At 67.2% G+C, this 14,204-nt stretch overlaps 1 protein-coding gene across 3 annotated transcripts in view; it reads right to left on the bottom strand.

Annotated features, from left to right (window-relative positions):
* Positions 1-14,204, bottom strand: part of NFIC (nuclear factor I C) — a 40,428-nt gene that overhangs the window by 15,763 nt on the left and 10,461 nt on the right. For all 3 annotated transcript variants that reach the window (XM_082779935.1, XM_082779936.1, XM_082779937.1), the window contains exon 2: positions 6,611-7,142. In XM_082779935.1, coding sequence (XP_082636061.1) covers positions 6,611-7,142 — 532 coding nt within the window. The remainder of the gene's footprint in view (positions 1-6,610; positions 7,143-14,204) is intronic.

The raw sequence follows: 14,204 nt of genomic DNA, 5'->3' as shown, positions 1-14,204 counted from the left end.
CCAGCTGCAGCCAGCTGGCCCGGGCAAGCGGCCGGCGCCTGCGAGCTCCAGCGCGCTGGGAGCGAGCTCCTGTCCTCGGCCGACCCCTGCGGGAGCGGGGAGACGGCGGCGGCGGCGCAGGGGGGGCGCGGGGGGGACCCGGCCCCCACCGAGGGCAGCCGGGACGTGGCTGGGCCGCAGCCAGCGAGAGCGGGGACAGATGGCAGCGGACAAAGGGACGGGGTTGGGGGAGTGAGGGGAGGGGGGCTCGGCACCGTTGTCTGTCCCCCTGCCCTGCAACAACGTGGGGTGGGGTGGGGGGGTCCCCCGAGACTGGGGGGGGGGTCGGGGTGCACCCTCTGTCAGCTGGTGTGGGGCTGGCGGCTGGACCCAGAGGCATGGGGGGGTGGAGGAGGGTGGGGGTGGAGAGGGGGAAGGGGAAGGAAAAAGGGGAAGGGGAAGGGGAAGGGGAAGGGGAAGGGGAAGGGGAAGGGGAAGGGGAAGGGAAAGGGAAAGGGAAAGGGAAAGGGAAAGGGAAAGGGAAAGGGAAAGGGAAAGGGAAAGGGAAAGGGAAAGGGAAAGGGAAAGGGAGAAGGAAAGAAGAAGAAGAAGAAGAAGAAGAAGAAGAAGAAGAAGAAGAAGAAGAAGAAGAAGAAGAAGAAGAAGAAGAAGAAAATAAAAAGAAAAAGAAAGAAAAAGAAAAAAGAAAAAAGAAAAAGAAAAAGAAAAAGAAAAAGAAAAAGAAAAAGAAAAAGAAAAAGAAAAAGAAAAAGAAAAAGAAAAAGAAAAAGAAAAAGGAGGAGGAGGAGGAGGAGGAGAAGAAGGAGAAGAAGAAGAAGAAAAGGAAAATAAAAAGAAAAAGAAAGAAAAAGAAAAAAAAGAAGAAGAGAAAAATAAAAAGAAAAAGAAAAAAGAAAAAAAAAAAGAAAAAAGAAAAAGAAAAAAAAAAGAAAAAGAAAAAGAAAAAGAAAAAGAAAAAGAAAAAGAAAAAGAAAAAGAAAAAGAAAGAAAAAGAAAAAGAAAAAGAAAAAGAAAAAGAAAAAGAAAAAGAAAAAGAAGGAAAAAGAAAAAGAAAAAGAAAAAGAAAAAGAAAAAGAAAAAGAAAAAGAAAAAGAAAAAGAAAAAGAAAAAGAAAAAGAAAAAGAAAAAGAAAAAGAAAAAGAAGGAACGAGAAGAAAGGGAAAGTAAATTGAATAAAATATGGAAAGAGAGAAAAGCGAAATGAGCAGAGGGCAGGACAGAGGGTAACAAGGGAGGGAGGGGAAGGGCGATGACCGGGGAGGACCAGAGGGTTCCTGGCCTGGCCCCCAGCACTGCCCCTGCTGTCCCCCCCCGGCCAGACCCGCTGCACCCTCACCTGTCCTGGGCATCACTGCGCCCCAAGCCCCTGCCCCAGGGCACGGCACAGCCCCCCAGCACGGCACAGCCCCCCAGCACGGCACAGCCCCCCAGCACGGCACAGCCCCCCAGCACAGCCCCCCAGCACAGCCCCCCAACACGCCTGTGCCCCCAACCTCCCCGTGACACCCCCCACTCACCCCCCGGGCATTGTGGCACTATCCTTCCTGCGGCTGGCGGGGACCCCAGCCCCAGCTGCCGGTGCCAGCCGGGCACGGGGGCTCGGTGGCGTCTGTCCCCCCCTTTCCCCGTGCCCACGGCCGCCGGCGGGGGCAGGAGAGCCGCTGGCATCTGCCACCCCAGCTGTCCCTCGCCAGCGCGGCACGGAGCCGGGCGCCCGGCCAGGATGGCAACTGCGGCCCCGGGGAGGGCACGGCGCTTGCCAGCGCGGGGGGACGGCGGGTGGCGAAGGCGGGGGATGGCAGGTGCTGGCAAGACGCACGGCGTTCATCTTTTATTCATCGGGGGACCAGCGGCACGGCCGGCAGCCCGGTCCCCTCGCCGTGCCCGAGGACGTGGACGTTCCCCTCGCACCCGGTGCCAGGTCCTGAGGGCTCCGCTCGCTGAGCACGGGGCTGCTCGGGGCACTGGTGACGCTGTGCCCGCAGCTTGTTCTGGCCCAGGGGGGTGCTGGCAGAGCCCCCTGCCCCTGGGGACTTGGGGACATGGGGCTGGGCACCGCGGGGTGCCGGGGACACCCTGACCTCCCAAGGGCGCGTCGAGCTGGGAGCACCACGTGCCGAAACCGCTGCGGGCACCGGCGCGGAGAGGGGACGGGAGCGTGGCCCTTGCCATGGGGACACCCCCGGGGGGGTGACGGTGCAGGGGACAGGAACCCTGCGACCAGCACCCCCCCGTGTGCCCCTCACACCGCTGCCGTCCCCTTTCCAACACACAGCTCCCGCAGCCTGCAGATTCTCTGATGGCTACTAACATTGTGCGCTTTGTGTTTGGGGGTGGGGGGGCGTCTCCCCTCCCAGCCTCGGGGCTCTGCCTATCTCCAGGACCTCAGCCCCGGCTCCCCGGGCAGTTTGGCTGCGAGGGGAGCGATACCTGGTATGTGTGGGGGGGTGCTAAGGGGGGGAGCGTGTGTTTATCTGGCTGCTGGGGGCGGTTATCAGGGCCCACCTGCCCGCCAGCACCCCGTGTGTGTCTGCGAAGGGCAGACCCCAAATATTGCGCACCCCGACAGCCTCCCCATGGATATTTTTGCTCGGGAGGGGGGTAATGCCTGCTCCTCCAACCGGGGGGGGAGCTGCACGGCCGCTTGGCACCGCCGGCCTGGCACGGGCAGCGGGCAGCGGGCGCGCTCGGGCCGGGCGCCCTGGCACGGGTTCCCCCGGCAGATTGGTGCCATCTGCCTCTCGCCGGGCTGGGGAGGGGAGATAAGCGGCTGCCAGGCCTGGGGGGGCCACTGCGGCGTGCCAGGGGGAGCGCGGTGCCCCCCCTTCAGGGCTCGCTGCCTGACCCCCCCCCCTCCCGCACCCCGGCGCCCATCTGCTCGCCCCGCTGGGCTCAGCCAAAGGGCACTGCTGGGGGAAGCTCGCGGCAGGGCAGAGCCCAGGCCCCCCCCCTGCACCCCCCCAGCCTGCTGGGGGCATCGCTGCGAGGTCCCCCCCATCCCAGAGCACCCCAAAAGGGTGCAAGGGGCCCCGTCCTCCTGGCTCCCCGTGCTCCCCGTGCCTGGCGGTGCAGGGGTGGGGGGGCGCAGGGGTGGGGGCCACGGAGCTGGGGCTGCAGGGCTGCAGCACGGCCCCCCCCCCCGCACGCTGCTGCCGTAGGGAGCAGTTGGGAGGAATCTCTCCGTAATGCTTCGAAGGTCCTGGCACAATCGACTGGGGAGATTGATTACCATTTTACTGCAATGCTTTTGACTTTCACCAGCGACCTCCGAGCTTCCCCCCCCCCCCTCCCCGTTCTCCCCCCCCCCCCCCGTTGCACACCCAGCTCTGGGCTGCAGCGCCAACCCCTCCCCCACTGCGGTGTGCAGAGCCCAGCCCTGCACCCAGCCTGCACCCAGCCTGCAGCCAGCCTGGAACAGCCTGCAACCATCCTGCACCCATCCTGCACCCGTCCTGCACCCGTCCTGCACCCGTCCTGCACTGCAACCAGTCCTGCACCCATCCTGCACCCATCCTGCACCCATCCTGCACCCTGCACTGCAGCCAGCTCTGCTCCTGGCCGTGCACACCGCCTGCACCCAGCCTGCAAACACCCTGCACCCGTCCTGCACCCATCCTGCACCCTGCACTGCAGCCAGCCCCGCTCCTGGCCCTGCACCCATCCTGCACCCGTCCTGCACCCAGCATTGCAACCACCCTACAAATGCCCTGCACGCACCCTGCACCCCGCCTGCACCCAGCTCTGCACCCACATTGCTCCCAGCCCTGGCTGCAGCGCTGCACCCACCCAGCACCCATCCTGCGCCCAGCCCTGCAGGCAGCACCCAGCACACCATGGGTCTGTAGTGGAGCTGTGAGGGGTGGGGGACAGACCCTGCCCTCCCCAGCCTCACCGTGCCTCAGTTTCCCCACCTGCACCGAGCACACGGGGGCACCACAGCAGGGTCCCCAGCACGCCCCGGCCCTCAGCATCACTGCGGGGGGGGCAGCTCAGCCCTCCCCAGCCTCTCCTAGCAGGGAGGCCCGGCCAGGGGGGGGGCCTCCTCCGCCGCCCCCCCTCCCTCGCGTTGCCAGAGCAGCGGCTGGGAAATTCTGCTGACAGCAGCGAAAGGAGCCGGGCGCGGGCGGGCGGCTGAGCCCACGCGCTGCGGCCGATGCCGGGGGGCTGCGGGCGGCCGGAGCCGGGCGCTGGAGCCCCCCAGGGGTGAGGGGCGGCCCCCCCCAAAGCCTCCTCCTCCTGCTGGCCTCCGGCCAGGTTTGGGACTGGGGGTGCTGAGATGAGCAAAGCGGGGGCGAAGTGTGCGAAGGGGGCAGTGAGCGTGAGGGAGCAAGCGGGGAAAACGCAGGAGTGCGCACATGGGTGCTGCTGGGTGCTGCTGGGTGCTGCTGGGTGCTGCTGGGTGCAGCACTGAGCGTGCAGCAGCATGCAGGATGGACCCAGCCAGTGTGCGAGGCCACGAGGACCCCCAGCACCCCCCCCCGCTGCTCTCGCACCAGGACAGCGCATTTCTCCCCAGCACGGGGTCCCCCCATGTCCGTCCCTGCCTCAGTTTCCCCTCCAACAAGGCACTCTGTGTGCAACGGGGCCGGGCGATGCTGAGCGCCCAGCACCCAGCAGCACCCCGGGGTCCCTCCCCAACCCCCCCCCCGCTGCCAGCTGTCCCCTGGTCCCCCTTAACCGGGGCGCGGAGCGACCTTAACAGGGAAAGTGAGCGGCTGCCAGGCCTTATCAGAGAGTATTTACAGCCGCCCGTGTTCCCAATTAGACATCAGGTGACTGCGGCTGCTGGGGACCCAGACACCAGGGTCAAGGTCGCGGGCGGGGGGGGGGGGGGCGGCAGGGGGGCGGCCGCCTCCCCTGGGGACACCCGCGGCTGTGGGGCCACTGGGGAACCCCCCTGGCACCCACACTGCGGGGTCCCCGGTGCTGGCACCGCAGCTGTCATCGGGGTCCTCGTCCCTGCCTGCAGCACAGCCACTGCAGGGCTCCCAGTCCATCCGGGGAGGCTCCCAGTTCAGCCCAGTACAGGGTGCAGGGTGCCCCCAGCATGGCAAGCAGCACCCCAGTTAAGCCCAGTGCCCTGCCCCAGTTCAGCCCAGCAGGGCCAAGCACCCAACGCCCCCCTACGCTGCCCGGCACCCGATGCCACATCCTGCCCCCCACCCCAAGCAGCACCCATGGCTCTGCACCCAGCACAGCGCCCGTCGTCCCCAGTGCACCCAGTGGGGAACGGCCGCGCCTGCTGGGTCCCATCCTGCCCTCGAGCGCGCGGGCGGGAGGCGCTGGCACAACGTGCACGCACACGTGCACTCACACGTGCAAGCACACGTGCAAGCACACACGTGCACGCAGCAGCCCTGGGGCAGGATCCAGCCCCGGCGGGCACGGTGCAAGGTGTGCCCGGCTCTCCCCAACCCACTGGACACCCATGGGTGCTTGGTGACGTCCCATGGGTGGGGGGCACCCTGGAGAGGCCACCGAGGCGCGGGACAACGCAGGGTGCTGGTTCTGGGGAGCAATCCCCAGGCTCGCCATGGGATGATGCCGCTGGGCATCGCGACCTGCCCGTCCCCATAGCCACGAGGGTTTTGTGACCCCAAAACCTGAATCCCTCCAGCGCCCGGCCCACCCCCTGAGGGTGTGCAGGGGGGGGGGGCACGGGGAGTCTGGCAGACTACGGTGGCTTCCGGGGGACCTGGCCGACACCCAGCACATCCACCCGTGCCCGCTGTGATTTATGGCTCCTGATGTGATTTTTTCAACCCCCTTTGTTGGGATTACAGCCCCAAGAGCCCCCCTCGGTGCCACGATCCATCCTTGGGCTGCCGCCAGCACCGGGAGGGGAGCAGCCGCCCTGCGCTCCCCCCGCTGCATCGGCTGTGGTTGGGCGCAGGGGGACATCGGGGAGCAGCGGGGACATCGGGGGGCAGGGGGGGACCCAGCCGTGAGACCTTTTCTCAGCCCAAGCTGAGCACATAGCCACAAAGGTCCCTTCCTCGTGGGGCCCCAGAGCTGCGCGCACCAGCACGGCACCATCCAGAGCCAGCGAAGCTGCCCGGGTAAAGCAGGAGCTGCCTCGAGCTCCAGGCTTTGTCTTCCTGCCATGCGGGGACGATGGCTTCGGGACCTATTCGTGGCCATGCTTTGTCTACCTCGCCCACCGTGCCTCAGTTTCCCCATTCTGTTTGCGAACATGGCCGCGGCGAATGGCTGCTGGACGGCTGCCAGCATCCCTGGGGACACGCTGGGGACAGGCTGTCCTCTCCTGGCACACATCAGCCGCCTGCTGCCCTGCGTCCCCAGCACCATCAGCAGCCTCGGGGACCGCTCACACCCCCCCTAATATGCCCCTCCCCGGGAACCAGGATCGGTGCCAGGTGGGGTGAGAGGGCAGACGCGGGGGCACCCACGTGGGATGGGATTCACGGCGCTGTGCTGAGCACTGGGCTCCTCTCCATGGGGCTGGGGAGGTGACATTGGTCCCCAGGGTGGCTTCCCTGACCTGCGTCTCGAGGTGGGAAGGAGAAACAAATCCCCTGGGGGGGCACGGCTGCAGCAGGACAGATCCCAGCCCCATCCCCTCCCCGAGAGCCACCCAGGCAGCGCCTACCTCTCTCGCGGACGAAGTAGGCCAGGTAGAGGTCGAGCTCCTTGACGGAGACGCTGATGTGGTGGGGCTGGACGCAGAGGATGGGGTTGGTGCACTGGCCCGACTTGACCAGGCGCTCGCCGTCCGTGCTCTCCAGCGGGATCCCTTTGAAGAGGATGACCATGACGAGGTCGAGCCGCCACACCTTGTCCGCCTGCCGCAGGCAGTCGATGCGGCGCATCTTGCCCTTCTGGTCGGGGTTGGAGAGGACGCAGCACGAGGGCTTCTTGCCCGTGATGGAGAGCACGAAGTCCTCGCGGCACTCGGGCCGGATGTCCTTGCGCAGCTTGGCCAGGAGGCGTGAGGCCCACTTCTGCTTGACCTCGGGCTTCTCGCTCAGCAGCTCGTCCTTCACCGCCCTCTCCTCGTCCTTCGTCATCCTCTTCTCGTGCTTCTTGAAGTACTTGCGCTTGCGGGCCTGCAGGTTGAACCAGGTGTAGGCGAAGGCCCGGACGTGGGGGAGCAGCGCCTCGATGAAGGGGTGGAACTCATCCTGCGGGAGCACAGGGACAGGCCGTCACCCCCGGCACAGCCCGCGTCCCCCCTCCCGTGTCCCCAAACCCACCCCCGGCCACCCGCGGGGACCCGCTGGGGACATCCCCGCCGGGCCACGTCCCCGTCGGAGCAGCGGCCAGGAGGCAGGGAAGCGGCGCCCGCCCGCTGGGGCTGGGACCCCCCAGCCCCTTGCAACTGGGATGCAGAGGGGGACACGGGACATCGCTCCCGCGTCCCCTGGCAGCACCCATAAATCTCGCCAGGCCACCAAACGCGGCCGGGGCGCGACGGAGCCGCCGGGGCCGCGGAGGGGCAGGCGCTGACGTCAGGCTTGCTGTGTCGGCAGGATCCGAGCCCTCTCCCCTTCCCACCCACGCGCGCCGGGATCCGTTCCCGACAGGCGCAGAAATCCCGCCTGACATCGCACCCAGCCGCGCCGGGTGCCCAGCAGCCGCCCCAGCCACCCGGGTCGGGTCCCCAGCACCCCGGGGTGGCACCCGAGGCGGGCGCCGCACGGGCCGCGGGTGCCACGGTGCTCCCCGCTCCCTCCGGACCGAGGAAACTCCCCCCAGTTTGCCCCAGTTCTGGCCAGCCCGGCTGCTGGCGGGCGGCCCAGTGAGCAATGCGTGCTCTGACTGTCTTTTTCCACTTGGCTGCTGGATGAGGCCGTCCCCGAAAGAAAACAAGGAAAGTGCATCCATCTCCCCGGCCCCTCCTTCCCGCATCCGATTTTCCCAGTTCGGAAAAAATCCGTGCTTCCTGGCTGGGGCTGGGGAAGGGGGGGGACGGGGGGGACACACGCACGGGGCACAGTGAGGTGTCGGGAGCCCTCCCGGCGGGGCTCGGCGCTGGAAAATCAACGCGGCCGGGCTCCCCGGTGCCTCGGGGTGGTTGGGTTGAGGAGGGGTTGCGTTGGGAAAACGGCCCCGTGCCCCAAAGAGCAGCCCCGGGCAGGATCCGGCCCTGCGGGTGCCGTGGGGGGACCTGGCACGGAGCAAGCGGGCGCGGGCATGGAGAGGGCTGCGAGAAGTGGGGTTGGCTTTAGGGAGGGTGCAAACTGGCCTCCGCCTGCCCGCCACCATAGCTCCAAGCCTTCCAAAAGCCTTTTTTTTCCCTCGTTTTCTCACTCCCTCCCCCAGCCGGATCGTGGCGGCACAGCTGAGGGCAGGGCGAGGGCGAAGCAGCCCCGTGGTGCACAGCCGGGGCGGAAGCAACAACGCGCGTCCCCGAGGGCAGGGTTTGGCCCGCAGGGCCCCTCACTGCGGGACTGAGCCCAGCACCACGCCGCAGCCCCACGCCTGGGCTGGGGGGTTGGGAACACGGCCGGGGGGGCTGCAGGGAGAGGGACCCACACCTGGGCAGGATCGGTGCAAGGACGGAGCCCCCGCTGCAGGCTGTGGACAGCGGTGCCGTGCCAAAGCAGCCCTGTCCCCAGGCGACCCCGCTGTCCCCTCCCGGCACCAACCGTCCCTGCTGGGGCTCCCACATGGCCCCAGCACAGCCCCAGAGCAGCCCCACACAGACCCCGCTCACAGCCCCCAGCACAGCCCCTGATGTCCCCCCCTGGATCCCAGACCCTGCTGGTCCCCTTGCACAGATCCCAGTAACGACCAGCACGGCTCCACCAATCCCCAGAAGTTCCCTCAAGCACAGACCCCAAAATTTCCCAGCACAGCACCGCCTGGAAGCTGAAGGCCCCCACTCCAGACCTGTTTTATCCCCCACCGACCCCAGCAGCGTCGCCGGAGCTGTGACCCCGGCGGGTGTCCCCTCACAGCCCAGAAGGACCCATCCTTGCTGGGGGACACATCCTGACCACGGGGACCCGTCCTTGCTGGGGGATAGCTCTGCCACGTGGACCCACCCTGCCTGCAGGGACCCACCCCAACCCCGGGGATCCATCCTGCCCATGGGATCCATCCCTGCCCATGGGATCCATCCCTGCCCATGGGATCTCATCCTGCCCAGGGGATCCATCCCTGCCCAGGGGACTCATCCTGCCCATGGAGCCGTCCCTGCTGGCTGCTCCTGGGGCGTCCACAGCCCCACACGGCCGCAGGGTCTGGTTCCCTCCCCAGCAGCAGCCGCTAATTCAGTGCAGCTGGGCAAGGGCTGGGCATGTGTCTTAAATCAGGGAAGAAGGTCAAAGAAAAGTAAGACAGGAGCCGAAAAAAGAAGCAGCGAGTTCCAAAAACAATACTTGGCTGGGGCGGTGGGCGGCTGATCTTCCTTGGTGGCCGGTTATTCGGGCGAGCCCTACAAATTGCTGCCAGACCCCGGCCCCGCCACCCTCCCCGGGCAGCCGGTGGCAGGGCCGGCCGGAGGGCACCGAGCCGCTGTCCCCTCGCGGTGGGCAGTGACACCCCGGGGACACCGCACAGGGACCGTGGAGGCAGCGCCTCGGGTGCTGCTCGCCCTCGCCACGAGGCCACGGGACGAGCGGCCACCCCACCGCCCTTGGGGCCCCCGGAGCTGTGGTGGGGCCCCCCCTTCACCCCCGCGGGCACCGCAGCAGGATTACGGCGAGCCGGGAGCCGAACCCAAAGCCGATCAGCCCCTGGCCAACTTTCCCTCCCGCCCGGCTTATCTCGCGCGGAGATGCGGCACCGCGCTAAGCCGCTTTAGCGGGGCCAGGCGAGGCCAGCCGGGGGCACGGGGACAGCCGGAGGGGGCTCGCTGCCTGCCCAGCAGGGAGCCACGGCCCCAAAGCCGGGCACGGAGGTGGCAGGGGACGGCTCGGGGACACCACAGTTGCAGCCGTGGTCTCCTAAGTCCCCGCTGCTCTCGCTCGTCCCCCAGCCCAGGGGACACGCCAGCAGGGCTGGGGACTGTCCCCGTGCCCGCAGGCACCGTGCACGGGTGTCCCCCACCCTGGGTGATGCCGGTCGGGTCCACCCCAAGCTTTGCCATGGGACGTGGTGGCAGGGAAGCGCTTTCTGCCTGCTTGTCCCCAGCGCTGCCAGCCCCATAACGCTCTCCATCACGGTGCTGCACCCCCCGAAAAAAGCACCCGTGCCACCCCCCCCCCAAACCCACCCATCCCCGGCACCCGCAGCACGGCGCAGCGCCGGCAAAGGGCTGGTTAACTTTTCCTCCTGTTGTTTTTCATTTGCTGGGCTGGGAAGCAGAGACATGCTGCAATACCACAGACAAGGCTGTTCTCGGGGCATTTCCGGCCGGGAATCTGGCAGCAGAGCCTGTTCTTGGGCCCCTTCCAGCCCGGGCTTGTAAAGCCCCGCGACCTGGGGTGGAGCCGCCCATGTCGGGGTGCTGCTGGCACCCGGCCCCCTCCGTGCTGCCCTTCTGGGCTGGGGGAGGTCGGGCTGGGAGGGGAAACTGAGGCACGGGCTAACCCCGTCTCCGTCCCAGTGTCCGTCCTGCCGTGGGGCAGGGAGGGGAAGGACAAACGGATGCTCTGCGAGGCGCTGGGCACGCCGTGCTGGGATCAGCTCCCGCAGCCTGGGGGGGCACAGCCGGGGCGCTGCCTCTCCCCATGCTCCTGCCCGTCCTCGTGGCTCTGCACCCCGGCTGCGTGGCCGTGGTGGGTGCCTTCCACCTGGGGACAGAAGGGGACCTGCCGGGGATGGCACAGGGGTGAGCAGCCCCTCCTGCACACAGCCAGGGTGGGCAATTCCTCCGCTGCACGCCAAGCATCGCGGCACGGGCACCGTGGCATCGGGCACCCTGGCATGGGGCACTGCAGCACCGGGCACTGCGGCATCGGGCTCCGTGGCACGGGCTGGCCGAGCCTCCAAGGCTCCTTTGCATGAGCGCCTTGTCCAAACAGGTCGGGCTCTGCGAGGCAGCCTGAATTTTCCAATGAAAAAACGTTTCCTCAGGAAATTCCCGAGCAGTTTTCATGGGGGAGGAGGAGGGGAACGGGATGGGATGGGACGGGACGGACGGGACGGGACGGACGGTCACCTCGGCCGTGGGTTTTGCTCCCCACCGGTGTGACCCCCAGCCCTGGGGGCAGCGGGAAGCCGATCGCGCCGCGGGTGCGGAGAGGTGCGGGGCGCCCTCGCGGCATCTCGGCCCTGCGGAGACCACACAGCGTTTATTTTATTAAAGGATGCTCAGCCTCTCCGCCAGCCAACCACACACCTCAAAAATGCTGCCGGCTCCGACGGTCTCCGCTCCTGCCAGCTCCCGATCCCCGGGGCCGGACGAGCCCGGGCAGGGGCTGGCACGCTGGGTGCTCCGCGCCGTGCCCGCCTGCCCGGCGGGGACCCGCCGCGCTCGGGACGAGCCGGGGGGATGCACCACGCTCTCCCCTCACCCCGAAAATCCCGAGCCTGACTTCTATGCAAATCCCCAGCGCAGACCAGGAGATGCTCCCCGCTGTCGGGCTCGGTTTCCCCGCTCCCCGGCACGCGGACGCCGTGGGCGCGGGCGGTGTGCGCTCCCGCAGCCCCCGCTCGTACGCGCAGAGCCTCCGGTAGCCGCTTATTAACTGTTCGCAGAAACGGCTCTCGGTAATAAGTTAACCTGGTAATGAGACCTGTTGCCGAGACAGATGCAAATGATTTCAAAGTGCTCATTAGAGGGTATTGAAGGAAGGCACTTAGTCCCTGAAATGCACCCAACCTTTCTCGGGGCCGTCCCTGCAACATATTAGAGCCCATTTTACAATAATTGCTCCAGAGGAGGAAATCTATTTGGATTCATCATAAAGTATTTATTAACAAGAGCTTATTCATAATTTTTGCTGCTCTCCGGCACGGTGTGGCCGAGCTTCCCGGCCGGCTCTGCACGTCCTGGCGAGGCCTCGCGGCGCTGCCGGCGCAGGTGCGTGGCCGGGAGGGAAACTGAGGCACGCCAGGCAACACAGCTCTGAGCATTCGGCCCCGCTGCCACATGAAGGAACGCCACCCAAAAATGCCATAAAAAAACAAACAGGGGCTAGAGACAAAGGTTGGAAGCATTCACCGAGCGGGGCCAGTGGGAGAGGAGGGATTGGACGCGCTGTCCCCACCCCTTGGCCATCCCTGTCCCTGTGGTGTGGACCCCGAAATGGCCCAGATGGGGGGTCCCCATGGTGGCACCTTGGGGTGCACCCCGAAATCAGCCCTGTCTCACCCGTGGGGGCTGCGGGGATGGGCACCCTCCTGGGGAGCACAGACCAAGCCGGGATGGAGGAGGGATGTCCCTGCACTGCTGCACCCCGCAGGGACCCCACAAGGGACAGCAGGGAACACGAGTGGGTGCACAGCAGGTCCTACACGTGGTCCGAGCCCCCTCCAGCTCCTCCATGTGTAGTCCCAGGGTGCCCCTCCGAGCCCCTTGGTGCCACCCCAGGTGGGGGACGGGCGCACGGTGGCAGCCAACGCTCCCAGGGATGGTACGAGCTGTGCCGCCACCCCCGCGCGCACCGTCCATGGAGGTGCCGTGGGGCAGAACAGGCTGTGACGGCCCCGCTGTCCCCAGCTCCCCCTTAGTCGGGGTGGGGACGACCCAGCCCCATGCTTGCAAAACCCCTCGCAGCCCACGCCAGGGCCCCGGGCAGGGCACGGTGCCACCTCCCAGCAGCTCCCCATCACAGAGCCCCGCTGCCTTTCTCCCCACAGCTGAAAACGTCGGGGCTCAAGGGCTGGACCGTACCCAAAGCGGGGTCTGGACGCGGCCACCCGGTTCGGAGGGTGGGATGGATGCAGAAAGAGGCTCAGCCACAAACGGTACACGGGCAGAGAGAGGCTCTCCCCCTTCAGTAACCACCTCGGTGCTCAGCGCCTGGCAGGATCAGCCCGGGATGCTGCAGCCTGGATAACTACCGCACCCAGCGCGCGCCCCAGCCCTGTGCGCGCCACCGCCAGCGCCCCAAAACACCCCGCCACCACCTCAGAACACCCCGGCACCTCCTTTGAACCCTGCACACCCCAGCCCTGCCACCCCCCTCCTGGCCCCCCCAGGCTGCGGCAGCCCCCGAGCGGTGCCGGTGCCCGCCCGCGCCTACGTGCCGGGGCGGGAGGCGATGCCGGCGCAGGTGGCGCGGGGCTGCAAGCGGCAGCCGGGAGCTCGCCGAGGCGGCTTCCCCGGGTCACGGGAGGCCGCGGCAGGCAGCGAACTTGCCAGTTGCTTTGGAAAACAGCAGGAAGAAAAGCAGCTCTCTTTGCAGCCCGGGGCTCAGGTGCCAGCGCTGCCTGGGCCGGCGCCAGCTTGCGCAGCCCTCCCCGGGGAGGCAGCACCGCGGGGAAGCCGAGGGAGGCCCAGGTGGGCTGAGGCTTTGGGGGGGGTCTCCCCAGGACGGAGGGGCTGGTGGGGGTTTTGAGCTCCCTCCCCATCAGCCCTGCATCCTGGGGGTGAGGGGCACCCGTGGGTGCAGCGTGCGCCCCCAGCCCCACCCTGCCTCCGGTCTCCCCGCGTGCGCCCTCGCCGCCGGCACCACCCCAACCTCGCTCAATCCTCCCCGAGCAGGGAAGATCAGGGTGCAGGGTGCAGGGATGGGGCAAGGGTGCCCCGGGGACAGAGCCAGGAGGGAGCTGGGGAGGGGAATGCGGTGGGGGGGCACCTGAGGCCGCTCGCTGCCTCCCTGCGGACGTGCCGACGTGCTCAGCTCGCCCCGCGCTGCCGTTTCCCCAGGTGCCCCCGTTCCCCTCGGGGTGCAGGAGCCGACGGCTCAGCCGCCTCCCCGGGGTGACCCAGCCTGCCCCCAAGGATGGGAATGGGGAAACTGAGGCACGGTGCCCACAGGGGCCCGGGAAGCAGCACTGGGTAGGGGGAAAGGGCCAAGAAGATGTCCCCCAGCCCCAAGAGGTGCCCCGCAGCTGGCAGTGCTGGAGCCACGTGGCTTCCCGGCCGACCCCCCCTGGGGCTGCGAGGAAGGGAAATGTTTTATGGAACTGGAAAAAAAAAAGGTTGCCAGCAAGCCCCGGCCCTGCCAGCTCCTCCGCCCGGCCCTGCGTCAGCCGGGACAGTGCTGGAGCCCCCCCTCCACCCCAATTCCCCTGGTGGCACCTGGGATGTGTCACCAGGATGGTGGCAGCTCGCAGCCCGAGCTGGCACCGCCGCCTGCGCAGAGGGAAACTGAGGCAGAGGAGAGGCCCCGGGGCTGGCAGCGTGG

The sequence above is a fragment of the Aythya marila genome, assembly GCF_965140915.1.
Source record: "Aythya marila genome assembly, chromosome: 27".
Classification (NCBI taxonomy): domain Eukaryota; kingdom Metazoa; phylum Chordata; class Aves; order Anseriformes; family Anatidae; genus Aythya; species Aythya marila.
Note: the sequence above shows the minus strand (reverse complement) of the source record. Positions and strands in the feature narration are given on the sequence as shown.